At 53.0% G+C, this 24,903-nt stretch overlaps 2 protein-coding genes across 2 annotated transcripts; one reads left to right on the top strand and one right to left on the bottom strand.

Moving 5' to 3' along the window:
* The first annotated feature begins 1,793 nt into the window (after positions 1-1,793).
* Positions 1,794-10,186, top strand: SMTNL1 (smoothelin like 1). Its single transcript, XM_027115656.1, has 8 exons — positions 1,794-2,528; positions 2,610-2,623; positions 2,671-2,915; positions 3,028-3,079; positions 4,325-4,483; positions 4,665-4,779; positions 4,911-5,062; positions 9,800-10,186. Exons 1-8 carry the CDS (start codon positions 1,794-1,796, stop codon positions 9,942-9,944), a joined length of 1,617 nt encoding a protein of 538 aa, XP_026971457.1. The 3' UTR covers positions 9,945-10,186.
* A 610-nt stretch (positions 10,187-10,796) lies between these two features.
* Positions 10,797-23,376, bottom strand: UBE2L6 (ubiquitin conjugating enzyme E2 L6). The gene is made up of 4 exons (XM_027114667.1): positions 23,200-23,376; positions 19,192-19,287; positions 16,009-16,195; positions 10,797-12,243 (listed from the first exon to the last, which is right to left on the bottom strand). Exons 1-4 carry the CDS (start codon positions 23,224-23,226, stop codon positions 12,092-12,094), a joined length of 462 nt encoding a protein of 153 aa, XP_026970468.1. The 5' UTR covers positions 23,227-23,376; the 3' UTR covers positions 10,797-12,091.
* Positions 23,377-24,903: the final 1,527 nt, after the last annotated feature.

Raw genomic sequence — 24,903 nt, 5'->3', positions numbered from 1 at the left:
CTCCCGTTGCGGACCATAGGCTCCGGACGCGCAGGCTCAGCAGCCATGGCTCAGGGACCCAGCCGCTCCGCGGCATGTGGGATCTTCCCGGACCGGGGCACGAACCCGTGTCCCCTGCATCGGCAGGCGGACTCTCAACCACTGCACCACCAGGGAAGCGCCCCCCCCCCCCAGCTGTTTTTGTAGATCGGACAGTACAATCATCCCTTGATGTCTGTGGGGGATTAGTCCCAGCTTCCCTTGCGGATATGAAAATCTGCGGTTGCTCAAGTCCCTCATATGAAATGTTGTATTTGCATAGAACCTTACAATCCTCTCTAATACTTTAAATCATCTCTAGATTACTTATAATACCCAGTACAATGAAAATGTCATGTGAACAGTTGTTAATAACAATGTAAATGCTATGTAAATAGTTGAAGTGGCAGCAAACTCAAGTTTGCCTTTTGGAATTTTCTGGAATTTTTTCTTCAAAATTTTTCCATCCAAGGTTGGTTGAATCCACAGAACCCACGGAAAAGGAACACAGTACTTGAATAGGGAACCTCATGATAAAGTTGGAGGATCCGATATCCCTGCAGAGGTTAGTTAGGGAGAGTATCTTCTGTTCTTCACCAAAAGAAACTCTTCCATGCCCAGGCCCAGGCCCAGCTCTTCAGAGAACCACACACACAGGCGGGCAGTGCTGGCAGAGACCCAGCGACCAAGCTGGCCCAGGGTTTCCCAAATTTCAGGCATTTTAACACCACCTCCATGATTTCGGTGTTTTGTATCCTGTATTCCGCTTTCCTGAACGTCTTCCTTTGAATTAACTTACTTTACTTCAATAAATGTATTCATAAAATAAACTTTATATCACTATTGGAAATGGAAACTCGATATCACTGGCCAGAAACAGAAAGTAACTGTAAAAATAAATACAATTGAATCAAAACAGTATTATTAGGGACTTCCCTGGTGGTCCATTGGGTAAGACTCCGAGCTTCCAAGGCAGGGGGCCTGGGTTCGATCCCTGGTCAGGGAACTAGATCCTGCATGCATGCCGCAACTAAAAGATCCCATATGCCTCAACGAAGACCCGGTGCAGCCAAAATAAATAAATAAATACTCAAAACAAAACAAAAAACAGTATTATTAAGTTCTATCTAGAGACTTCTGTCTGCTTCGGGCTCTGAGCATGAGGGCAGCTATCTCCATCAAAAGGGGAGAATAGGGGCTTCCCTGGTGGCGCAGTGGTTGAGAGTCTGCCTGCCGATGCAGGGGACACGAGTTCGTGCCCCGGTCCGGGAAGATCCCACATGCCGCAGAGCGGCTGGGCCCGTGAGCCATGGCCGCTGAGCCTGCGCGTCCGGAGCCTATGGTCCGCAACGGGAGAGGCCACATCAGTGAGAGGCCCGCGTACCGCAAAAAAAAAAAAAAAGGGGAGAATAGCAAGTGCTCCATGGGGGTCTAGGAGGCTAGTCAGACTATAAACACCTCACTGGCTTATTCAAAAAGAGGCCAAATCATTGACAAGGCATCACAGAACCCAGTGTTCCTTAAAGCCCAAGTCACAACCTGCAGAGGGCCTTTAGGTGGACGTCACCCAACATCAGGTAAACGTGGCTGGCCCAGCACCCCATTGTGGGAGATGTGGTGCTCTACCGGTTCATTTAGCCAAAGGGAAAGTGGATACTTGTGTCACATGTCCGAGCAGTGGGGGACCCAGGACTGAATCGCACGTCTCCAGACTCCAGGACCTTCACCGGCAGAAAGGGGGCATGACCAGGCCTGCTTGTCTTCTCTTTTCAGAGATGGAGCAGAAGGAGGGGAAGCCCTCTGAGGACGGGACCCCTGTGTCCCCAACCACAGAGGTCCCGGAGACAGTGGGAGGGGGAGCCTCTGCTGAGGAGGAGGCCACAGGCCCAGCTGAAAGGACCATCACAGAGGGGCCTCCAGATGGGGCAGGAAAGCAGGAGAGGGCACCAGCTGAGGAATCCAAAGGGGAGGCTGAACTTCAAAAGGAGGACAGCGGGAAGAAAGAGACCACCGTGGCTCCTCAGGAGATGGCTGATTGGAAAGAAGAGACCAACTCTGAACCCAAGGAGGCTGAGGGAAAAGAGGAGATCACGTTGGCCTCTGAGAAGCAGCAGGCTGATGAGAAAGAGGCCAAGCCTGGATCTAGGGAGAAAGCCAATGTGAATGATGAGGTGCAGGCTGCTGGGAATGAGGAGGCCAAGGCTGGAGACAGGGAGGCTGCTGGGAAGGAGGAGGCCAAGGTTGGAGGCAGGGAGGCCAAAGGGAAGGAGGAGGCCAAGGCTGGAGACAGGGAGGCTGCTGGGAAGGAGGAGGCCAAGGCTGGAGACAGGGAGGCTGCTGGGAAGCAGCAGGCCACAGTGGCCTCTCAGGAGGTGAGCAACAAGACGGAGGAGCCCAAGGCTGAAACCCAAGAGAAAGCCAGTGCCCCAGAGGCCAAGTCGGACTCTCAGAAGGCTGCCGTGGAAGATGAGGCCAAGCCTGAACCACAGGAGGAGGAGGTGAAGGAGGAGGTGGTGAGTGAGGAAGAGGAGAGGAGAGGAGGGAGGCGGCCCCATGATTCTCCGGAGCCCCCTGCCCCGCCCTCCCCCAAGCAAGCCCCTCCCCTGCTTTATTCCTTTGGGACAATCCAGTCTTCCACCCACTGACATCAAGAGCCTGGGGTGGGGGATGCAGCACTGTGGCTCCAGGCTGCCTTCCAGATCTTTCTGAAGCCCTCACAGAGCCTCAGGCAGGTGCGGGCCCACACAGCCCATGTTCATTCCAGGAGCCAGGCTGTCCTGATGAAGAGCAGGACCAGGGCGCGGAGAAAGGGGCAGAGGAAAGGGCAGAAGCGCTTCCCCGGTCCGCCGAGGAATGGCCCGAGAGCCCCACGGAGGAGGGCAGCGGCCTCAGCCCAGGTGAGTGAGAGCCCAGGAGCCCGCGGACGCCGCAGGGGCCTCCCTGAGGGAGCACGCGGGCCGCGCACCACGGGTCACCCCAGCCTGCCTCCCTCCCGTTCCTTTCCCCTAGATGGGCTGAGTCCAGACACCGCAGCTTCCGGAGAGACCAGTCCTTCAGCCAGGTAATGTCAGACTCTGGAGCCCCAGCTCCAGCCCCTGCTACTGCTGGCTTCCTTTTTTTTTTTTTTTTTGCGGTACGCGGGTCTCTCACTGTTGTGGCCTCTCCCGTTGCGGAGCACAGGCTCCAGACGCGCAGGCTCAGCGGCCATGGCTCACGGGCCCAGCCGCTCCGCGGCATGTGGGATCTTCCCGGACCGGGGCATTCCCGGACCGGGGCACGAACCCGTGTCCCCTGCATCGGCAGGCGGACTCTCAACCACTGCGCCACCGGGGAAGCCCCCGCTTGCTTCCTTTAAAGGCTGCCATCCCCTGGGCCTGGGCCTCCCCAGTGCTGGTCTCAAGATATGCCAGGAATTATGGTTTTCAGCCCTCTAGCCCAGGGCAGAGCCCAGGAGACAAAAGGAGCCGGAGTGTGGGAGCAAAGGGGCCGTGGAGCACACCTGGTCCGTCTCTCACTCACTGCTGAAGCCTCCTGGTCTTGCTTGCCTCCGCGGTGTCAGCCTCACCCATAAGCGAATGAGCAGAAAGCCTGAGTTTGGACAATGACACTGCCACTTACCAGCTGTGTGACCTTGGCCGCATCACTGCCCCTTTCCTCCCCTGTGAAGTGGGCACAGTCACGGTACCTACCTCGTAGGACTTCTGTGAGGCTCAAACGACATCTGTGTATAAAGCCCTCAGCCCAGCGCCTGGTGCCTGGCTGGTGCTGGATAACACGATAGCCTTACTCTCACCAGGGCACAACTTTCGTCATTAAAGAGTCTTCCTTTATTTCGAGCTGAAGCTCACCTCCGCGTCACCTTCTTAGGGAAAAGTACCCGATTGAACGTTCGTGGAGCGTGGGCTACATTCCCCCTCCCACGCAGGCCTTAGAACCACCCTGTCAGGTAGCTATTCTTGCCCCATTTTACAGATGAGGGAGCTGAGGCTCAGAGGAGTGACACGACAGTCCCAAGATCACACAGCAACTAAGAGGCAAAGGCAGGATCCAGCCCCAGGTCAGACCTCAGATGTGCTCTAGCTCTGTCCACACATGCCACCAGACCACGTGCTCACCAAAGTGAGACTGAGCGTCACTATTTCTTCCCAGCCCCTCCCGGTGCTGGGCCCAGAGGAACCGTGTGCGAGAGTGGGGACCACAGCTTCGTATGCCTCTTGAGACTGCAGGGGCTGCGCTCAGCCAGCCTCCTCCCTCCTCAGTGGCTGGTCCCAGCCCCTCTCACCCTTCTCCGAACTTTTCCATGCAGTGAATCTTCACCCAGCGACGTGTCCCAGAGCCCCACGGAGCCCCCTCCCTCACAGGAGAAGAAGAAAGACAAGGCGCCAGAGCGCAGGGTGTCAGCCCCTGCCCGGCCCCGGGGGCCCCGTGCCCAGAACCGCAAAGCCATCGTAGACAAGTTTGGGGGGTAAGATGCGGGCGAGGAGCGGTGGGGGCTGGGTTGGTTGGACAGTCGGTGGGGGGGAGTCCTGAGGGGCAATAGGAACAGCCCGAGCCCCAGCAGGAAGACTGACATCTGGGGCTGGGGCTCCTCCCTGATGGGACCCTCCCACCTCTCTGGCCTGACCTTCTCTGTCCCTCGCGCACAGGGCAGCCTCGGGCCCCACGGCCCTGTTCCGGAACACCAAGGCCGCGGGGGCAGCCATCGGCGGCGTTAAGAACATGCTCTTGGAGTGGTGTCGGGCCATGACGAGGAGCTACGAGGTGCATGGTGGGCAAGGGACCCTTCCCCAGGGCGGCAGTGCAAAGCCCAGAGGGGGGGAGGTCCGGAGGGGGCAAAGTCCGGGTCCTCTGGCTGAGGCTCACCGAGGCCTCTGGGCCCCGCTTGCCCGCAGCATGTGGACATCCAGAACTTCTCCTCAAGCTGGAGCAGTGGCATGGCCTTCTGCGCCCTCGTCCACAAGTTCTTCCCCGATGCCTTTGACTATGCTGCGCTGGACCCCGCCAAGCGCCGGCACAACTTCTCCCTGGCCTTCTCCACAGCCGAGTAAGCCATGCCAGGGGATGCAGAGGCGGGTGGGAGCTCGGCTCACCTACACAGAATCGAGGGCCGGATTCACAGGGGTCGGGTAGTGCGGTGGTCAGGTAGAGGCTGTCACCACACATTCATGAATTCAACAGATATTTCTTTACGGTTTATTTATTTATTTTTGGCTGCATCGGGTCTTAGTTGCGGCATGCGGGATCTTCACTGAGGTATGCGGGATCTTTTGTTGCAGCGCGCGGGCTTCTCTCTAGTTGTGCATGCAGGTTTTCTCTTCTCTAGTTGTGGCGTGTGGGCTCTGTAGTTGTGGCGCGCGGGTTCCAGAGCAGGCGGGCTCGGTAGTTTGTGGCACGTGGGCTCTCTAGCTGAGGCGCGCGAGCTCAGTAGTTGTGGCGCGTGGGCTTAGTTGCCCCACGGCCTGTGGGATCTTAGTTCCCTGACCAGGGATCGAACCTGCGTCCCCTGCTTTGGAAGGCAGACTCTTTACCACTGAACCACCAGGGAAGTCCCCAACAGATATTTTTTGATTGCTGGGAACTGTTTTAGGACATAGCAGTGAGTGGAACTTACAAAATCCCTGCGTGCCTATGACACATTCTAAAGGGAGAGACAGATCATAAACACACACACGTGTGAAATATGATGTAAGGGAACAGGTGCCGTGAAGAAAATGCAGGCAGGGTAAGGGGTAGGGGAGGGGCAGGCAGGGTGGTTGCTGGGATTTAGGGCCAGATTCTGACTCTGCCATTTGTTAGCTGTGTGATCTTGGACAGGCTCCTTCACCTCTCTGAGCCTCCATATTCTAACCTTTAAAATGGGCATGACATTTCCTCTTTGGCAGGGCTATGGTGAGAATTAAGTAAGTAATTAAGTAAAGTCCCTATAAACAGTGCCTAACCCATGGCAAACACTTCAAAAAAAAAAAATCTTAGCTCCTATGTTATAATGAATGATATCACAGTTGTTATGATAATTATTATTCAGTGTGGGACCTGGAGGGCATTTATTGCTGGGGTTCACACAGCTGGGTGCCGGGGTGGTGGAGGGATGGAGACAGGGGTGGACTAGACAGGCAGGAGGGGTGTGAGGATCAGTGTGGCCCAAGGAAGAACCTAAGAGACCAGGACATGGCTGCCAGGTGGCGGGGGAGGAGGGGGCACTCCCCCCACCAAAGCACCAAAACCGGACTCAGCCAAAGGCCTCCATCTCCACGCACCGGAGAGACATGACCTGATGGCCTTGGGGCTCCCAAGGAGCTCATGCCTGGAGCGCCAGTCCTTTCCCACCTGGGAGGGGCTTCTGAGCCGCCTGGTAGAGATAGGACTATGCATAGGGAGTGGTCCACGAGGACAGCTCTGAGACCGGGAATGCATTTCCCGCTGAGTGCGTTTCTAAAGCCCGGGGGCAGGGAATAAGTCACTGGGGATGTTAGCAGCACCTTGGTCCAGGAGGCTGAGCCCTTTGGTCTAGTCCAGGCCTGGCCGCCAGCCTGCAGGGAAGCCTGGGCAGCAACCTTCCCCTTTCGGGGCCTGCGTGTCCCCATCGGCAAGACGAGATGGACGAGATGGCCGGTATTGATCTGTGCTTTTCAGATGCTTTTTCCCCCTGACAGATTCCTCAAGCAAAATATTAAATGAATGCCCAACATATTAGACAGATTTTAGGGAGGCCTTTTGAGGTTGGGAGGGGTTCTTGGAGCACTCCAGCTCTGCTTCCCAAGATGGTCCCTGAAGCATGTCTATAGGGCCCTAGGGCACCAGGGATGCCGTTTGAAATCCACCAGACTTGGTGCTACAGAAGATCCCTTCCAGTTGGTCCCGCCAAGGGGTGGGGGGAGTGCCCTGGGGTGGGGGGTTGAGGGCATCCGGAGCACCATGTCCTGCTCTGGGCTCAGAAGCACCTTTTTTTTTTTGGCGGTACGCGGGCCTCTCACTGTTGTGACCTCTCTCGCTGCGGAGCACAGGCTCCGGGCGTGCAGGCTCAGCGGCCATGGCTCACGGGCCTGGCCACTCCGCGGCATGTGGGATCTTCCCGGACCAGGGCACGAACCCGTGTCCCCTGCATCGGCAGGCGGACTCTCAACCACTGTGCCACTGGGGAAGCCCCAGAAGCACCTTTAATGGTGATGAACCAGGATTGGAAAGTGAAACTCCTAGTCGGGGCAGAGCTCTTGGTGAACATCAGAAGGCCACGTGGCTTGGCCCTGACCAGGTGTCCCCGGCCTGTGGGGCGGGGTCGTGGTCCTCCCGCAGCTGCCTTGCCTTGGCTGCCAGCCTGCAGAGCCACAGAAAGGCAGAAGGAATAATCAGGTGATGGTGACGGGCTGAGAGGAGGCATCAGGCAGCAGGGAAAAGGGAAGGATGTGCAGGGGATGCATGGGGATGGAGGCTGGAGGGAGAAGAGGTGGGGGGGTGCCTCCTTCTTCCTAGCTCTTCTTTTTTTTTTTGGCTACGCCATGAGGCATGCGGGATCTTAGTTTCCTGACCAGTGATGACCAGAGATCGAACCCGTGCCCCCTGCAGCGGAAGCTCAGAGTCCCAACCACTGCACCTCCAAGGAAGTCCCCCTTCCTAGCTCTTTGACCTCGGCAGCGGACTTAACCTCTTTTAGGGCCTGGGGTGCAGATGAAGCGTGCAAAGTAAGGGGCTCCCTGCCGCAGCTGGCTCCCTTCTAGAAGTTGCCTCTGATTCCCACGGAACAGTCAACGCTGGGGCCCCCAGGCGGCTTGGTCGGCTGTGCTGCTCGAGGAGCCCGACCCCGTTCCCCAGGCCCAGTGGGAGTGAAGCTTTTGCCTCTCCTGCATGGGAACAGCACCCCGACCCACATCCAGGAGCCAAGATCACTGCATCGGTTGCAGGGAGCTTGTCCCCTTCTTCGAAATCCTCCAGTCTGTGCTCCTGCCTCCCGCTCCCAGGCCAGCCCGGCTTGGGTTTCAGTCCAGCTGCCTCAGCTCTAAGAGAGGATTTCCGCTGGGACCCTGGTTTCTCCTACACCAGCACCCATGGCGGTTTGGCAGGCTGGGACTGCTGAGACCTGGCTACAGGGCAGGGATGCCAGAGGCATCAGGCAGGCCTGCGGTAGAGTCCCAGCTGTGTCCCTCACTTTGACGTTGGGCAAATCACCAAAATGCTCCGAGTCTCCAGCTCCTCTTCTGCTGGTTGAACACAGAGGAGTGGAGTAAATGAGACCATTCAAGGGAAAGCACTGGGGAGTTCCCTGGTGGCCTAGTGGTTAGGATTCCAGGCTTTCACTGCCGTGGCCTGGGCTCAATCCCCAGTTGGGGAACTGAGATCCTGTAAGCTGTGTGGCGCAACCAGAAAAAAAAGGGGGGAAGGGAAGCACTTGATAAAACTCCTGGCACATGGTGGCAAGGTCCCAACAGCGGTTAGATCAGAAGATCGGCTTTAGCAAAGCCAGGAGTAGCACGTGGCCCCAAAGAGCAGCTGGGAAGTTAGAAAAAGAGGACTTGCTGCTAAGTTCTATGCGGTCGCTCAAACACATTAAGCACTCCTGCCTCAGGACCTTTGCCCATGCTGTTTCCTTTGCCTGGAATCCTCTTCCCGCAGATATGTACTCTCTTTTTAAATTTTGTTTAATAAATTTGTTTTATTTATTTATTTTTGGCTGTGTTGGGTCTCCGTTGCTGTGCACGGGCTTTGTCTAGTTGTGGCGAGCGGGGGCTACTCCTTGCTGTGGTGCACGGGCCTCTCACTGCGGTGGCTTCTCTTGTTGCGGAGCACGGGCTCTAGGTGCGTGGGCTTCAGTAGTTGTGGTGCACGGGCTTAGTTGCTCCGCGGCACATGGGATCTTAGTTCCACGACCAGGGATGGAATCTGTGCCCCCTGCACTGGAAGTGCAGAGTCTTAACCACTGGACCACCAGGGATGGCCCCAATTTACACTCTTTAAGAGAACTTTCCTGGGCTCCCTATTAAAATTCTCCTTGGAGAATTCCCTGGCGGTCCAGTGGTTAGGACTCCGTATTTTCACCGCCAAGGACCCAGGTTCAATCCCTGGTCGGGGAACTAAAACCCCACAAGCTGCGAGGCGCTGGCGCAAAATAAATAAATAAATAGATGCAAAATAAAAAAATAAAGCCATTACTAACATAATATTTTTTTTAAAGATCCCCTTGAACATAGAAACATACCCTGTCCCCCTTCCCTGCCTTATTTTTCTCCACAGCACCTCTCATCATCTCATGTATCATCGATTTCTGTTTGATTACTGTCTACTGCAGTGAGAATGTCAGTGACATGAGAGTGGGGAATTTTTATTTTGTTCAGTGCTGAATTCCCTGGAAAAGTACCTAGCACATAGTACCCCTCAATACATACATGGAAACTGGTTGAAGCTGGAGTTGTTGCAGCTACAAGGCAACACTCTGGCTAGTGTTGGTGTTCTGTCTTTTAAACTCTCCCTGAGGACAGGTATATGAGCACGTGGGAGGGGTGGGCTAATGCAGAACTATAGACCAGAAGGTCCCGCTCCTACGTGAAGACACACAGTGCAATGAAAACAGGGGCTTAGGAATCAGACCCCGCTGAGTTTGAGTCTTGACTCTGTTGGGCCTCAGTTATCTAATCTGTACAATGGGATGCTTGCCCTAGATGACCTCCCAGCTCTGCCACACACAGTTCTGTGGGTTTCATCCTCGCCGGGCTGTCCCCTTAGGCCCCGCATCCTTCACCGTTGGCTCTCTGCTCCACCCCTCCTCACCCCTCCCCAACCTGCCCCTCAGGAAACTGGCCGACTGTGCCCAGCTGCTGGAAGTGGATGATATGGTGCGGCTGGCAGTGCCCGACTCCAAGTGCGTCTACACCTACATCCAGGAGCTGTACCGCAGCCTCGTGCAGAAGGGACTGGTGAAGACCAAGAAGAAATGAGGGGCTGACCAACCCTGTGGGCAGAGGCGGGCAGGGAGCCCAGCTGACCAGCCGTGGCCCAGAGGCTCACTCCTGCTCATGGTGGCAGCAGTGCTGGGGCTCAGACAAGGGCAGATGGTACCAGTCTTAACTACATGAAAAGTTCTTTTGTAAAATCCGGTCTAGCCCCTTAGTGCTCCCTCCCTAACCCAGCAGGAACATCTCTCACTTGGATAATAAAACCGGGCCGCCAGGGTTCCTCATCTGACATGATTTTCTCAACAACCATGAAAGGCATTTGGGAAAGGAGAGTGGGCTGGGTCCTACCACTAACCAGCTGTGTGTCCCTGGGCCAGTGAGTGAACCTCTCTGAGCTTCAGTTTACCGTCTGCATGGGGATGATAGGAGCTCAAAATCATGCGGGTGCTGTGAGCGTTAAATGAGATCATGAAAAGGACAAACAGCCTTGCCCAGGGCCTGTCACGTAAGTGTTCTTTAAGTGGTGGCCCAAAGTAACAACACATCTTACATTTCCAGCCATGGGTGGCACCTTCCCAATTCTCTTCCCTTTTTCCACACTTCTCCCAGATTAGGGAATTCCAGGGCAGGGACTAGAGTAGAAGATTCTCTACAAATCTCACCCCAACTGGGCTAGTGGGGCCTGGAGTGATTCCCCTGACTCAAAGATACCCCATATTCTGTCTCTTAAAAGCCAGTGGTCTTCTAGGAGCTTAGAACCACTGCACCCAGAAAGCTCCTCCTTTGTGCTAAGTTAATCCCTCCAACCCTGGCCAGAGTTTTGGCTTGTTTTTGTCTCTCTGCGGCTCACTAGAGATGAACCCTGGAGCTGAGTATAACTTCCCGCTAACAATCTTGTCTGGCTTTATCAGCCATTTGGAGCATGTGCGCTGATGAGAACAGTTCATGAAAAACACAAAAACAAAACCCAACCAGCCTGGCACTGCAGCTGGAGGGGTGGCCTCTGCCCTGATCAGCAGAGTGGACCTGGCAACCCACTGAAGCGCTCTGTGCCTTGGTTGCCTCCTCTATAAAAATGGGGACGTTATCCTTGTGGACGTGTCGACGACCGCTCAGGCCAAGGGTGGTCTAGTCCTCATGGCCAGCGAGCCCTCAGCTGATGGAGAGCAGGGTCACACCTTTAGCTAGGCTGCAGCTAAATCCCCAGCCTCCTCTTCTCCCGATTAACCACCCGTCCCCTCAGTGAACACTCAGTTGGACTCCACGGTCCATCTGTGGCTTTAATAGCTGGGCAAACACATGGTCTCCGTGGCTCCCGTGGACTGGAAGCTGGAGGGGAAACACCTCCCCACCTAAAGGCTGGTCCCTAGGAACCAGCAACCTAATGGGATAGCAAGTGGTTTAAAAACCGTGGAGTCAGGGGACCTCCCCAGCGGTCCAGTGGTTAAGACCCCGCGCTTCCACTGCAGGGGGTGTGGGTGTGATCCCTGGTTGTGTGGCCAAAAAAAAAATTAAAAGGAAAAAAACAACAACAAAAAAAACCCATGTAGTCAGATTTCTGGGACGGAGATTAGTTTCTTCACTTTATGATTCATCCGTGGAAGAGAAAAGGTTTTGCATCTATACATGTCTATCAGCGGTCTGGCTGTTTTCCATCACTCAATCAACAAAACACTCAACCGTAAGTAGGAGTCCCTCATCCCTGTGCCCTGCCTCCCTCCCATACTCCCCCCTGCCCCTCTGCCCTCCCCGCACCCCCCATGCCTGGGCCCTCAGCGGATTCTGGTTGGCTGCTGGGCTCATTTCCTGCGAGCCGGTCTGCAAGGCAGCCTGAGTCTCTAAGGATCGGGCTTCCCACATCACAGAGCGCTGGAGAGCTGGCCTGCGACCCTGCAAACCTAAATGCCCCTGGCTCTGGGGCAGAGAAAGGAAGTGGGGAAAGCACACCTGAGGCCAGCGGATCCCCGTACCACACACATAACTGCGGCCCCACCACCACCACACACACATACGCACACGCACACACGCACACGCGCACACACACACACAAATGACTAACAATCTAAGAAGGAAAACTTGGAAGAAATGAGCAGGAAATGGACCACAAAGGGGCTCTGGCCCCTAGCCCATGACATGGGTCCGTCCATCACACAGAAAGCATCCAGTGCAGAGATGGGCCAGAGGCAGAGTTAGGAGGGTCGGTCCACTCCAAACTGGAGGGTGAACTCTTCGGCCCTCTTGTTGAATAGCTCCGGGTCCTGTGTCAGCTGGTCGGCAAGCTCCAAGCGAAGGGGCTCTCCCAGCTCTGGTTTATTCACCAGCATGTTGAGGGCCTCCAAAACTGAGGAGAGAGGTCAGATCAGGACATCAGGATGGAAGGAAAAAAATCCTGGGAAGGAAGTGATGGCTGCCCACTCCCAGATCCCCCGAAACGTCACACCCACTCCTTGGGAGAGCCCCCCAGGAGGTTCCATGTCTTAGGATGACGCTACAACCAAATGAAATGCCTCTTACCACATTCACTGATGAGGCCCAAAGCCATAGCCAGTTACATCAGTGCTTTTCAAACTATGTTTCACGGTGTCACAGAAGCTACCCATCATGGGGGTTGGTGAGATAAACAGGGTTTCTGGGTTCTATTCCCTTTTCGAGAAGAAACACTTTGCTTTTCTCTGTTGTGTTATTAGGATTCTAAAACAACTTTTATTTGGGAAAAAGGATTCTGAGGCTTAAGACTGGAAACCACTGCTGCCCCGTGGCTGGAAATCTTTCACGGGCGACTTTGGAATCCTGGTGAAGGCAGTGGCCCATCTCCCCAGGCACGTGCACATACGCATACACACAGATGTGTGGTTCTGGGTCCAGAGCACTTCACTGACCTCCTGAAGCGCATCCAAGGACCAGTCCTCCCCATCCCCGCCCCCAGGATTCTTGTTTCCAGGGTTAAGAACTCCCGAGCTGGTCCAGAGGCAGGATTGATCGCACACTGATTACGTCCATAGGCTCTAGAGCCATAGTGCGCACTATGGTAGCCACCAGCCACAGGGAGTTATCTCAATTTAAATTAATGGAAATTCACTACAATTAGGAATGCAGTTCATAGTCACATCAGCCACATTTCAAGTGCTCGAAAGCTACACGTGGCTAGTGACCATGGCATTGGACAGGGCAGCTACAGAAGGATTCCATCACCGCAGAAAGTTCTGCTGGACGGTGCTGTTCCAGAGGCACCCAAGCAGGCTCCGAATCCCAGCTCTGCCACCTGCCAGCTCAGGCAAGTGCTTCTCCTCTCATATGCCTCGGTGTCCTAACTATTAAATGGAGCTAATGAGAGCACTGTTTCAGGGGGCTTCTGAGGGGATTAAATGAAGTTGGTGGGTTAAAAATGGCTGGTGTCCCTGAGTTAGAAAGTTCAAGTTCTCAGTGGTGCAGGGACATGTCTCAGACCAGGTCCTCAATGGCTACCCAACTCCATCTTTGTATGCCTGAACTATGTTTACTCCATTATAATTTCAATTTGTCATCAATGGATAGATACCAAAAACGTAATATGGAATAAAAAAGTGAATTTTTATACTGGAGAGGGTGTGGAGAAAAGGGAACCCTCCTACACGGTTGGCGGGGAATGTAAATTGGTGCAGCCACTATGGAGAACAGTAGGGAGGTTCTTTAAAAACTAAAAATAGAGTTACCATATGGTCCTGCAATCCTACTCCTGGGCATATATCCAGAGAAAACTCTAATTCAAAAAGATACATGCACCCCAATGTTCCAAGCAGCACTATTTACAATAGTCATGGAAGCAGTCTGAATGTCCATCGACATATGAATGGTTAAAGAAGATGGGGTACATATATACAATGAAATATTACTCAGCCATAAAAAAGAATGAAACAATGTCATTTTCAGCAACATGGATGGATCTGGAGATTATCGTACTGAGTAATGTAAGTCAAACAGAGAAAGACAAATATAGGATATCACTTGTATGTGGAATCTAAAATACGATACAAATGAACTTATTTACAAAACAGAGACAGACTTAGGGACATAGAAAACAAACTTATGGTTACCATGGGGAAAAGGGGGGCAGGAGGGATAAATTAGGAGTTTGGGATTAACGTATACACATTACTATATATAAAACAGATAGGGCTTCCCTGGTGGCGCAGTGGTTGAGAGTCCGCCTGCTGATGCAGGGGACGTGGGTTCGTGCCCCGGTGTGGGAGGATTCCACATGCCGCGGAGCGGCTGGGCCTGTGAGCCATGGCTGCTGAGCCTGCGCGTCCGGAGCCTGTGCCCCTCAGCGGGAGAGGCCACGACAGTGAGGGGCCCACGTACCACAAAAAAAAAAACAAACAAACATATAAACAGCTAGGTCCTACTGTATAGCACAGGGAACTATATTCAATATCTTGTAATAAACTATAATGGAAAAGAATATGAAAAAGAATATATGTACATAAGTATAACTGAACACATGTGCATAAGTATAACTAACACAACATTGCAAATCAACTATACTTCAAATAAAAAAGTGAACTTTGGGGACTTCCCTGGTGGTCCAGTGACAAAGAATCCACCTTACAATGCAGGGGATGCAAGTTCGATCCCTGGTCAGGGAACTAAGATCCCACATGCCACGGGGCAACTAAGCCTGCGGCCACAACTACTGAGCTTGCAAGCCTCAACTAGAGAGCCTGTGTCCGCAAACTACACAGCCCACGCGCTCTGGAACCCACGTGCCACAACTAGAGAAGAGAAAACCCACACGCCATAACTAGAGAGGAGCCCACGCACCACAATGAAGAGCCCGCGCACCGCAAGGAAAGATCCCGTGTGCCGCAACAAAGATCCCACAAGCGGCAACTAAGAGCCGATGCAGCCAAAAATAAATTAAATGAATAATAAATAAATCTTAAAAAGAAAAAAAGTGGGGCTTCCCTGGTGGTGCAGTGATTAAGAATCGGCCTGCCAATGCAGGGGACACGGATTCCATCCCTGGTCCGGGAAGACCCCACATGCCGCAGAGCAACTAAGCCCGTGCACCACAACTACTGAGCCTGCGCTCTAGAGCCCGCGAGCCACAACTACTGGAACCCACATGCCACAACTACTGAAGCGCGCGTGCCTAGAGCCCGTGCTCTGCCACAAGAGAAGCCACTGCAATGAGAAGTCCGTGCACCACAATGAAGAGTAGCCCCCGCTTGCCGCAACTAGAGAAAGCCCACGTGCAGCAACGAAGACCCAACGCAGCCAAAAATAAATAAATAAATTTGTTTTAGAAAAAGAAAAAAGTGAACTTTTAAAAAATGGCATGTGGGAATTCCCTGGCAGACCAGTGGTTAGGACTCCGAGCTTCCGAGCTTCCACTGGGCTGGGGGCCCAGGTTCAATCCCTGGTTGGGGAACTAAGATCCCGCAAGCTGCAAAACACAGCCAAAAAAAAAAAAAAAGGCATGTGAAGCTCTTAGCACAGTGCCCAAGTGCCTAATTAAGTGATGTATGTTATCATTGTTAGGCCAGTCCCCTCAGCTGTCATTTAGGGCACTGAGCCCTGGAAAAGAAAAGACTTCACCAGGGTCCCCAGACAGGGCATGCGGCCTTCTTATCCCAAGCCCTTCCCTCTGTAGCCCAGCTGCTTCTCTCTCCTCTGACCCAGAGCAACGCTGCTCTCTCCCACCTGCCCAGGTATGAGAACAGAGGCAGGAGCAGGTCAGCCAGCCCAGGATTTCAGGACGCACCCCTTCTATCTGATGACAGGCTCAGCTGAGACTCACAATTTTTTTTTTTTTTTTTTTTTGCGGTACACGGGCCTCTCACTGCTGTGGCCTCTCCCGTTGCGGAGCACAGGCTCCAGACGCGCAAGCTCAGCGGCCATGGCTCATGGGCCCAGCCGCTCCGCGGCATGTGGGATCTTCCCGGACCGGGGCGCGAACCCGTGTCCCCTGCATCGGCAGGCGGACTCTCAACCACTGTGCCACCAGGGAAGCCCAACTCACAATTTTTATCTCCTTTCTTCTGGGCTTTTCTAAGTGAAAATCGGTCCCATGACCCCCTCCCCCATCCAGTCCAGGTCCCTCCCTCTAGGCAGGGCCCAGGCCCACCTTGGCAGGTCTTGGTGAAAGGCTTCCAGTTCTCCTTGCTGATGAGGGGCAGGCACACCCGCCCGTTGCTGTCCACATTGGGGTGGTAGATCCTGGTTGTGAATGTCACTGTCGGAGGCTTGAATGGATACTCCTCAGGGAAGGTGATGCGCAGGTTGAAGGCCTTGAGGTTGTAGGGAGGTTTCTCCTGTGCAGGAGAGGGATCAAGCTCTGTGCCGAGGCACCGCTGCTCATTTCCTTCTAGGACCTCGATCTGGTTTCCCCCTCTCCCCGCCCCCACCCCAGGGTCCCAGGCATCCTCTGCTCCACTCCTAGGAAGAATCATGAATGGCGACATGCCGCAACACAAGTAAACTCTGAAGGCATTGTGCTAAGTGAAATAAGCTAGATCCAAAAAAAAAAAAACAAATATTGTATGATTCCACTTATGTGATGTACCTAGAATAGTCAAATTCATAGACATAAACTAGAAAATTAGTTACCAGATGCTGGAGGGAAGGAGGGACGGGGAGTCAGTGCTTAATAGACACAGAATTTCAGTTCTAGAGATGGATGGTGGTGATCGCTGCACAATAATGTGAGTGTACTTCGTGTCACTGAACTCAGAACATAAAAATGATGAGGATGGTACATACTGTTATGTGTATTTTGCCATGTTAAAAGAAGAAAAAAAAGAAGTGGGAGTTGGAGTGACCAGTTGCCAGAAGCCAGTAGAAGACGCTCTAGACTTCCAGCAACCAGAAGGCTTTCCTGGGCATCTACTCTGTGCCACCCCGTGCTAAGGGCTCCGCACACGTTAGCCCATACAGCACAGTGTAGGGGTTACGTGGACTTTGGAGCCCCTCTGCCTGAGTGTGACTCTTGGCTCTGCCCCTTCCTAGCTGTGTAACCTCAGGCAAGTAACTCAACCTCTCTGTGCTTTTCCATACGGAACAAATAACAGACTTCTTCATAGGGTTTATGTAAGAATTAAATGAGCTAATTTATGTTGAGAGCTTAGAATAGGGCCTGGCACATGGCAAGCACTATGTACGTGTCAGCTATTAGGATAAGTATTATGAAAACTCCTGAGTATTAGCATCTCCACTTCCAGATGAGGAAACTCAAGTGTAATGTATATAAGTAACTTGCCCAGGGCCACAGTGACAGTGGTAGGATGGGATCTCAGCACTGTCAACTTGACTTCTCCACACATGGGCAGTACTCTACAGCCCTAGTGGGGCGGAACCTCAGGACTTGGGTGACCCCCGCATAGAGCACAGGGGCCTTCAGGCTGGTTCCAAAGCTCCAAAACCTTCCAGAACCTTCGTGATAGAGAAGACAGGACAAAGACAGTCCGAATGACACAGGTATGCAAGCGTAGACTCAAGGTTTTAAGAGAGCTCCTCTTCCTCAGGAGAAGGCAGAAAGGAAGCCGTAGGGGTCCTGGGTGTGTCTGAGATAAGAGCTGGGGCAAATGCTGGGCAGATCAAGAAAATGCCTTAGCTTTCATGTTCTCGATAATAAGAAGAGGCTGGGACCTGGGAAGTAGACACAAAGCCACGGGTGAGGCCTCAGAAAAGGACGAGAGAGCGTCTGTGTGTCCTTCTGCAGGGGTTGCAGGCTGGGCTGCCCGGGTCTTATCAGAGGAAGGAGGTGGCGGAGCCATGAAGCTGAGAGCCCTGGGTCCTGGGAACCCATCCTGGCTCCGCCTCGAGCTTGCTGTGTGGCTTTGAGCAGCTCTGGGGCTCAGTTTCCTCATCTATGAAAATGAGGAAGTTGGACCAGACAGAGGGCTTCACACTGCACCTTAGGGTCAGCTGAGAAAGCCCTACTTCTTCCGAAGTCCTGAGTTAAATAAAGCATTTTGTTATTCTTCCAGCCCAGAGCAGGTGTGGTGGACTGTTTCAACCCAGCAGCCCACAGGACATGACAGAGGGTCAAGGGTTGCCCTGACTCAAGCCGTTCTCCATTGTTCTGGGCTACAGGTCAGTTGAAAGAGAAGATGGCACAGGGACTTCCCTGGTGGTCCAGTGGGTAAGACTCTGCGCTCCCAATGCAGGGGGTCTGGGTTCGATCCCTGGTCCGGGAACTAGATCCCGCATGCATGCCGCAATAAGAAGCCCGCATACCGCAACGAGCATCCCGCGTGCCGCAACTAAGACCCAGCACAGCCAAAATAAATAAATAAATAAATTTAAAAATATAAAAAATAAAGGAAAATGGCACAACCCAAGCCACTGCCTTGTCAGTAAGAAGTTCAAATCCTAAATAATCAAATGAATTGTTCCCATTAAATTCCAAAGAGCTAATAAAAAGCTCAATCGTTTCCATTTTTATTTCCTAGTATCCAAAGGTATATAGATGAACTTCTCAAAGAAAATATCTGTGGTCACTAATAATTAGATGATACAATAGACATCTTGCACTTTGATAGGTCCTTTGGAATATTACTTTCAAAGGGAGATTCTATCGAGATGATCTTTAATAATAAACAGAGAAAAAGCAGAATAGTAGAGATGAGTTATCTGTGTTGTCATATGTAACAATAATTTTCTGAAATACAATTTTTAAAAGAGAACAAAACACATTTTAGGTCTAAGGCAGCAAATTCTACCAACTGTGGGAAACAGGAACTTCATCCCTATCCTTCGACAAAGACCCAACAGATCTCTTCTTCTTTTTCTTTTTTTTTTTTAATGCCCTTTGTCTACTGAAGCTTCCATGGTGGGCGTGGTAGCTACTGGCTTGCAGAAGGGGTCCCTTACTAAATCCAAAAGGCTTTTAGCCTCTTCATCAGTCGGCCTGAACCTCAGAAGCAATCAATCCAGAGAGAGACCCCCTCTGCCAATGATAACCTCCAGTGAAAAACAGGATTCAGGGGGCTTCCCTGGTGGCGCAGTGGTGGAGAGTCCGCCTGCCGATGCAGGGGACACGGGTTTGTGCCCCGGTCCGGGAAGATCCCACGTGCCGCGGAGCGGCTGGGCCCGTGAGCCATGGCTGCTGAGCCTGCGCGTCCGGAACCTGTGCTCCGCAACGGGAGGGGCCCCAACAGTGTGAGGCCCACATACCACAAAAACAAAACAAAACAAAACAAAACAGGATTCGAAGGCAGGGAAGATTCTTGCCCAGTCCTAACCCTCCCTGCCCAGGCTCCTGGCGTAAGTGACCCCAGTCCCCCGCCACGGTCCTGTGGATACTCACAGGCAGGAGGAGAGCGTGCCACACCAGCACGTTGGCATCATCGCTGAACAGGTTCCGCAGGTACCTGGGGAGCTCCTTCTGAAGGTCCTCCAGCTCCTGCAGGGGGACAGAGCACGGGCAGTTGGCCTCGTCGCCCCTACTTCAGCCCCCTCCCCCCTGCCCCCCAGCACACTGTCCAAGTCCCAAACAGGACCGCCCAGGGGACAGAAGATGGCAGAGTCATAGCCCCCATTCACTGAGCACTTGGTACATGTCAGGCACCGTGCTCAGGGCTTTGAGTGAATCATCCAATTTTAGCCTCACCCCAGCTCCATAAGTACCAGGTGGAGGGAGCACGCACATCACTGCTTCCAGATATTACAGCTTGGGAGTAAACTCTCTTAGGAGCCTTTTCTCCTGAAACCGAGGTACTTAATGTCTGTCCTCTTGTCCTCTTCCTAGAGAGTCATGAGGTCCTCCCTCCCTTCCATAGCACCCAGTATGACAATGTGCCTTTACAGTGCTCAGGGCAGAACAGGCAGCAAAGACATCACCCTGTGCCTGTCAAACTGCTCCAGACCAGGCCTGGGGAGGGGAAATGACTCAGGCAGACCATAGCAGAGGAGAACGCTACACACCAAGCAGAGAAACAAGAGGACAAGCAGTGTCACTTTCCCAGAAAGGTGACCCAGTCACTGGACATCACTGAGTTCCCCCAACAGCCGTCTCCTCAATAGCACCCTCTATTGACACCTGACTAAGACATGTCCCAGCCCTCGAGAACTTCATTGGAGTCATGGAAGAAACACGGATGTGATTATGGGAATAACATGTGGACACATAATAGGGAAGGAGAGGAGAGGGGAGCAGGAAAGCTTCACGCAGGGTGACACTGTGAACTGGGTCATGCGGAATGAATAAGAGTCTACCTACCATACAGAGAATTGGAGAGGTACCAAGGCAGAGGGCCCAGTAAGAGCAAATGTACACGGTGCGTCCCATGCAAGATTCATAGTTATTATGCGAAAAGGGCTCCACGGTCAAGTACACTGGGAAACACTAGGCTAAACAGACTTCTTTCCTGCAGGACTTCCCAAAGCCTTTAATACGTTACTGTGTGTTGTGATTCTCCAAGGTATGTGCCCAAGCGTGCAGTACTTCTCAAATGTATTAGACCAAAGAACCCCTCTCTCCATTCTGGGGTCCATCTTGTGGAACAATAGACTTTTTAAAAAATATACTTCCTTTTCTTTTTAAAAAAATTTTTAAAAATTGAAGTATAGTTGCTGTACAATATTATATGTTACAGGTGTACAATATAGTGATTCGCAATTTTTAAAGGTTATACTCCATTTATAGCTGTTATAAAATATTGGCTACATTCCTCATGTTGTACAATATATCCTTGTGGCTTATTTTATACCTAATGATTTGTACCTTTTACCCCTCTACCCCTATGCTGCCTCTCCCCACTGTAATAGACCTTCAAAAAAAAACAACAGCAGGACTTCCCTGGTGGTGCAGTGGTTAAGAATCCACCTGCCCATGCAGGAGACACGGGTTTGAGCCCTGGTCCGGGAAGATCCCACATGTCGCGGAGCAACTAAGCCCGTGCGTCACAACTACTGAGCCCATGTGCCACAACTATTGAAGCCCGTGCATCTACAGCCTGTGCTCTGCCACAAGAGAAGCCACCACAATGAGAAGCCCGCGCACCACAACAAAGAGTAGCCCCCGCTCTTCACAACTAGAGAAAGCCCGCGTGCAGCAACGAAGACCCAAAGCAGCCAAAATTAAATAAATAAATAAATTTATTTAAAAAAAAAAAAAAACAGCAACAGATAAAAAGACATTCAGGGAATTCCCAGGCAGTCCTGTGGTTAGGACTCCACACTTTCACTGCCAAGGGCGTGGGTTCGATCCCTGGTTGGGAACAGAGATCCCGTAAGTCACATGGTGCAGCCAGAATAAAAAGAAAAAGTAAATAAATAAAAGTATTTTTAAAAAAAAGACTTTCAAGGGCAGGTCATATTTTTCTGGAACACCAAATGGTATAAACCAGTGGTTCTCAACTGGGGGGTTACTTGCCCCCAGGACATTTGGCAATGTCTGTGACTATTCTGGGCTGTCACAAATGGAGGAGTGCCACTACATCGAGTGGGTAGAGGCCAGGGATGCCGACAAACACTCTACGGAAAATTATCCGGCCCAGGAGGTCAATAGTGACAAGGCTGGCAAGCCCCGGTATAAACAAAGGCAGAGAGAAAGGTCCCCAAAGCCAGTCCACAGCTGGGGAGAGGTCCCTTCCCACTGCGCACCATCTAAACTTTCTCTGCCTCCCAACATACAGACACACCCTTATCTCCTGTTTCTTATCTTTCCATACTCCAACTCTGTGCATGCCAACAAACTGCTTCTTGCGCCTTCTGCCCAGAATCTATGACCCCTCATTTATCTTTTGCCCCAAACCAGAAGCATCTGCTACTACAAGTCCTGGTTCCAGTATCATCTGTGACTCTTCAGCAAGAATGAAGCCCCAGGTTGGACAGAGAAGCTCTGGAATGGACATTTTCCCCAAGTTTACTATAACTGGAAGAACTTGGACTTTACTGGTTGTAATGAGTTCTCTCAAGGCTTTCCCAAAGCCTGGGGATGCTGAAAGCCAAGCTAGGACACACAGTTTGTTCCAGAGGCCTGTTAGGAAATCACCTGACTCAGAGGAACAGAAAATGAAAGTAGGGAAGCCACTGAAAGAGCCTATGGGTTGGAGCCCCACCAACCTGGGCTCTAATCCCAGCCCCATCACTCCCTACTGGGTGACCCAGGACAATCAAGTTATTCTCTCTGAGCCTCAACTTCCCCATCTGTAAAATGGGGGTATAGGACTTATCTCACAGGGTTGCTGTGGGAATGAGATGAAATAACTAATGTAAACTACCTGGCATTTAGTGGTGCCAGTGCTATAAATACTGGCTCCTAGCTCTTTCCCACTTGGCTGGAAAGACTCTCTGCCCTATTTTGCTGCCAACCTCCAGATTTCAGTCCTTCTGGGCTGAGCCTGCTCTGGGTGCCCCAATCTCAGATCATTTTCTTCTCAGAGGCTGAGGGTAGCACTCCCTCTTCACCCCCCTCAAGCCTGCACATAGGAGGGGCACTTCTGAGAGCCTCAAAGCCTGAGGGGTGTCCGACCCAGGATTGCTCTACCTTCCCCATCTGTCTCCAGTCCCAGCCACATCTCAGTCCTCCAAACACCTTGGGTTTTCCCACCTCCTGGGGAAAATCGCCAACTCCCCATCCTTCCCGACCTCACTTCAAATTGTGTCTCTGATCGGAAGGAAAGCTCAGAAGGGGTAGGTTTGTTTATCTCTGCCTCCGTATCTCCTAGAACAGGAACCAGCATATAGGAGGCATTCCACATTTGTAGAACAAATGAATACACGCCACCTACTCCAGGACACCTTCTAGGTTCTCCCTGGCATCCTTTCCTCCCGAGAATACCCTGAGAACGTTGCTTTCAACTCCCACTCAGCATCGCATACTTCTCGGGACTCTAATGTGGGTACGAAACTATGGGGCGGGCCATGGTCTATTCCAAGGCAAGGACCTTGTCCTGGTTCTCTCTGTTCAAAAGGCACCTGCCACCAGCCCCAACAGAACGCCTGGCTCCAAAAAAGACGCCAAGGAACCAACCCTTCCCGCACCTGAGACGCACGTAATTGTTATCACAAGTTTCTGGCAGTGAAATGAAACTGAAACCAATTTGGGGGGAGGTGGCTCATCCCCATCCGCAGCACAGCTCAGGGAGCCAGCGACACCCCAGTTCGACACGTCCTCAGCTCCCCAAACTCCAGCTCTGGCCCCTCTCGTAGACCCACTCTTCCACTGGGGAGGGGGCAGGGATGCAGGGATTCAGCCAGCCCCGGTACCCAGACAAACAAATGCGCTCGGAGAGCTGGAGGAGGGATGGAGGGAGGACGGAATAGAAAGTCACCGGAACCGTGACAAAGGGGTCATCCTACTCGCGGTTACCTTCGCCACCCGCTTGCTCGCCGTCATCTCGGGACCGAGTGTGAAGCTCCGACGGACTCCAGCTAGAGTGCGCACCGGACTGCGAACTCCGCGCACCCCGCCCCGGGGACACCACCTCCGGGAGCCCCGCCCACTTTCCGTTCCACCCGCGGGGACCGGGTTGACCTGCTCCCCGCCGCCTCGGCTGAGACTGCGAGGCCACCGAGGGGAGGACCCGCCCGGTCCCCGGGGCGGTGGGCTCGGATCCCCGGAACTTGAGCTCTTTTGTCGTGAGACCAGGCGGGCCTGGGAGAGCGCGGCGTTGCCGGTTCCCGGCGTCCCGGTAGGGGGCGCCCTGCACCAGGCAGCGAGCGCGAGGGGGCGCGGGGCCGGGGTCCGCCCATCCGGGTTCTAGTTCCAGCTCCGCCGCTAGAGGCCCAGCCGGGGGCTGCACCATCTCCTCTCAGCCGCCGCCCCAAACACACACTCGCTCTAAGCAAATACAGGATGCTCGCTATGCACGCGTAGCTCCGCGACAGGTCGCGCGGGGGTCTCCGCCGTCAGACCGCCGCCCTAATCCCCTCTAGCGAATTCCCAGAGCCCCCTGGGCAAATCATTTCCCCTCTCTAAGCCCATGTGCCCCATCTCTAAAAATGGGTGGGAGACAGCGTAGACTATATCCCCGACAAGGACCCCTCCCCTGGCAGCTTGGAATCCTTTGTGCTGTCCAGCATTCGGTGGTGGAACTGCAGACGTTTCTCCCAGGTGACTTCTTGATGCAGAGCACCGCAAGGGGGCACTGTTGGATCCGTTCTCTTGCTTTGGGGTTTGGTAGACCCTTCAATCCTTTACTAGGTTTAATACTTAGTAAGTGCCTACTATATGTTAGATTTGGGAGACAGTTGGGGTGTTGGGAGCCCCAAGATGTACTTAAGGGGCCTGCCTTATTTTACCATCACTCCGTTACAAACTGCAGGCCTACTGTGTGCCCCAAAACACAGCCCGGAGTCTCCACCCCTGTTCAAGAGCAGAGGGCCTTTTCCCCAGCACGAAGCTGAGGCCACTGTGGACTAGCAGCCCCAGAGCACGGAGCAGCAACTGGGGAAGAATCTCCTAGTAATAATGAGACTCTTTGGGAGGACTGAACCCATCTTCCTCACCCCCATCCCCAGTCCAGAGGAGGAAGGAAATCAGAAAATATTTTGAGCGCATATTTTGAGTTCTGAGCTCACTCCCTCGCTTACTTTTTTTTTTTAAATTAATTTATTTATTTGGGCTGCGTTCGGTCTTCGTTGCGATGCGCGGGCTTCTCATTGTGGTGGCTTCTCTTGTTGCAGAGCACGGGCTCTAGGCACGTGGGCTTCAGTAGTTGTGGCTCGCGGGCTGTAGAGCGCAGGCTCAGTAGTTGTGGCTCGCAGGCTTCAGTAATTGTGGCTCACGGGCTTAGTTGCTCTGCGGCATGTGCGATCTTCCCGGACCAGGACTCGAAACCGTGTCCCTGACATTGGCAGGCGGCTTCTTAACCACTGCGCCACCAGGGAAGTCCCCTCACTTACTTTTTATCTAAGTGTGTTGGAACCAAGCAACTTCTCTGCTCAGATGTGGGATGTACTGTATTTGCAGGATGATTAATTCTGTTTAATTCAATTCAGGAAACTTTTTTTTCGGGGGGGCGATTCGCGGGCCTCTCAGTGTTGTGGCCTCTCCCGTTGCGGAGCACAGGCT

This window comes from Aethalodelphis obliquidens, unplaced genomic scaffold (assembly GCF_003676395.1).
Source record: "Aethalodelphis obliquidens isolate GAN/ISIS:26980383/991018 unplaced genomic scaffold, ASM367639v1 scaffold14, whole genome shotgun sequence".
NCBI lineage: Eukaryota > Metazoa > Chordata > Mammalia > Artiodactyla > Delphinidae > Aethalodelphis > Aethalodelphis obliquidens.
Note: the sequence above shows the minus strand (reverse complement) of the source record. Positions and strands in the feature narration are given on the sequence as shown.

Coding starts and splice junctions, on each gene's coding strand:
- SMTNL1 (XM_027115656.1), top strand. CDS start 1,794: ATGGAGCAGAAGGAGGGGAAGCCCTCTGAGGACGGGACCCCTGTGTCC. Junction 2,916..3,027: donor GGGCAGCGGCCTCAGCCCAG/GTGAGTGAGAGC, acceptor CCTTTCCCCTAG/ATGGGCTGAGTCCAGACACC. Junction 3,080..4,324: donor GAGACCAGTCCTTCAGCCAG/GTAATGTCAGAC, acceptor TTTTCCATGCAG/TGAATCTTCACCCAGCGACG.
- UBE2L6 (XM_027114667.1), bottom strand. CDS start 23,226: ATGACGGCGAGCAAGCGGGTGGCGAAG. Junction 16,196..19,191: donor GGCACGCTCTCCTCCTGCCT/GTGAGTATCCAC, acceptor TCTCCTGCACAG/GAGAAACCTCCCTACAACCT. Junction 12,244..16,008: donor TTTCACCAAGACCTGCCAAG/GTGGGCCTGGGC, acceptor CTCTCTCCTCAG/TTTTGGAGGCCCTCAACATG.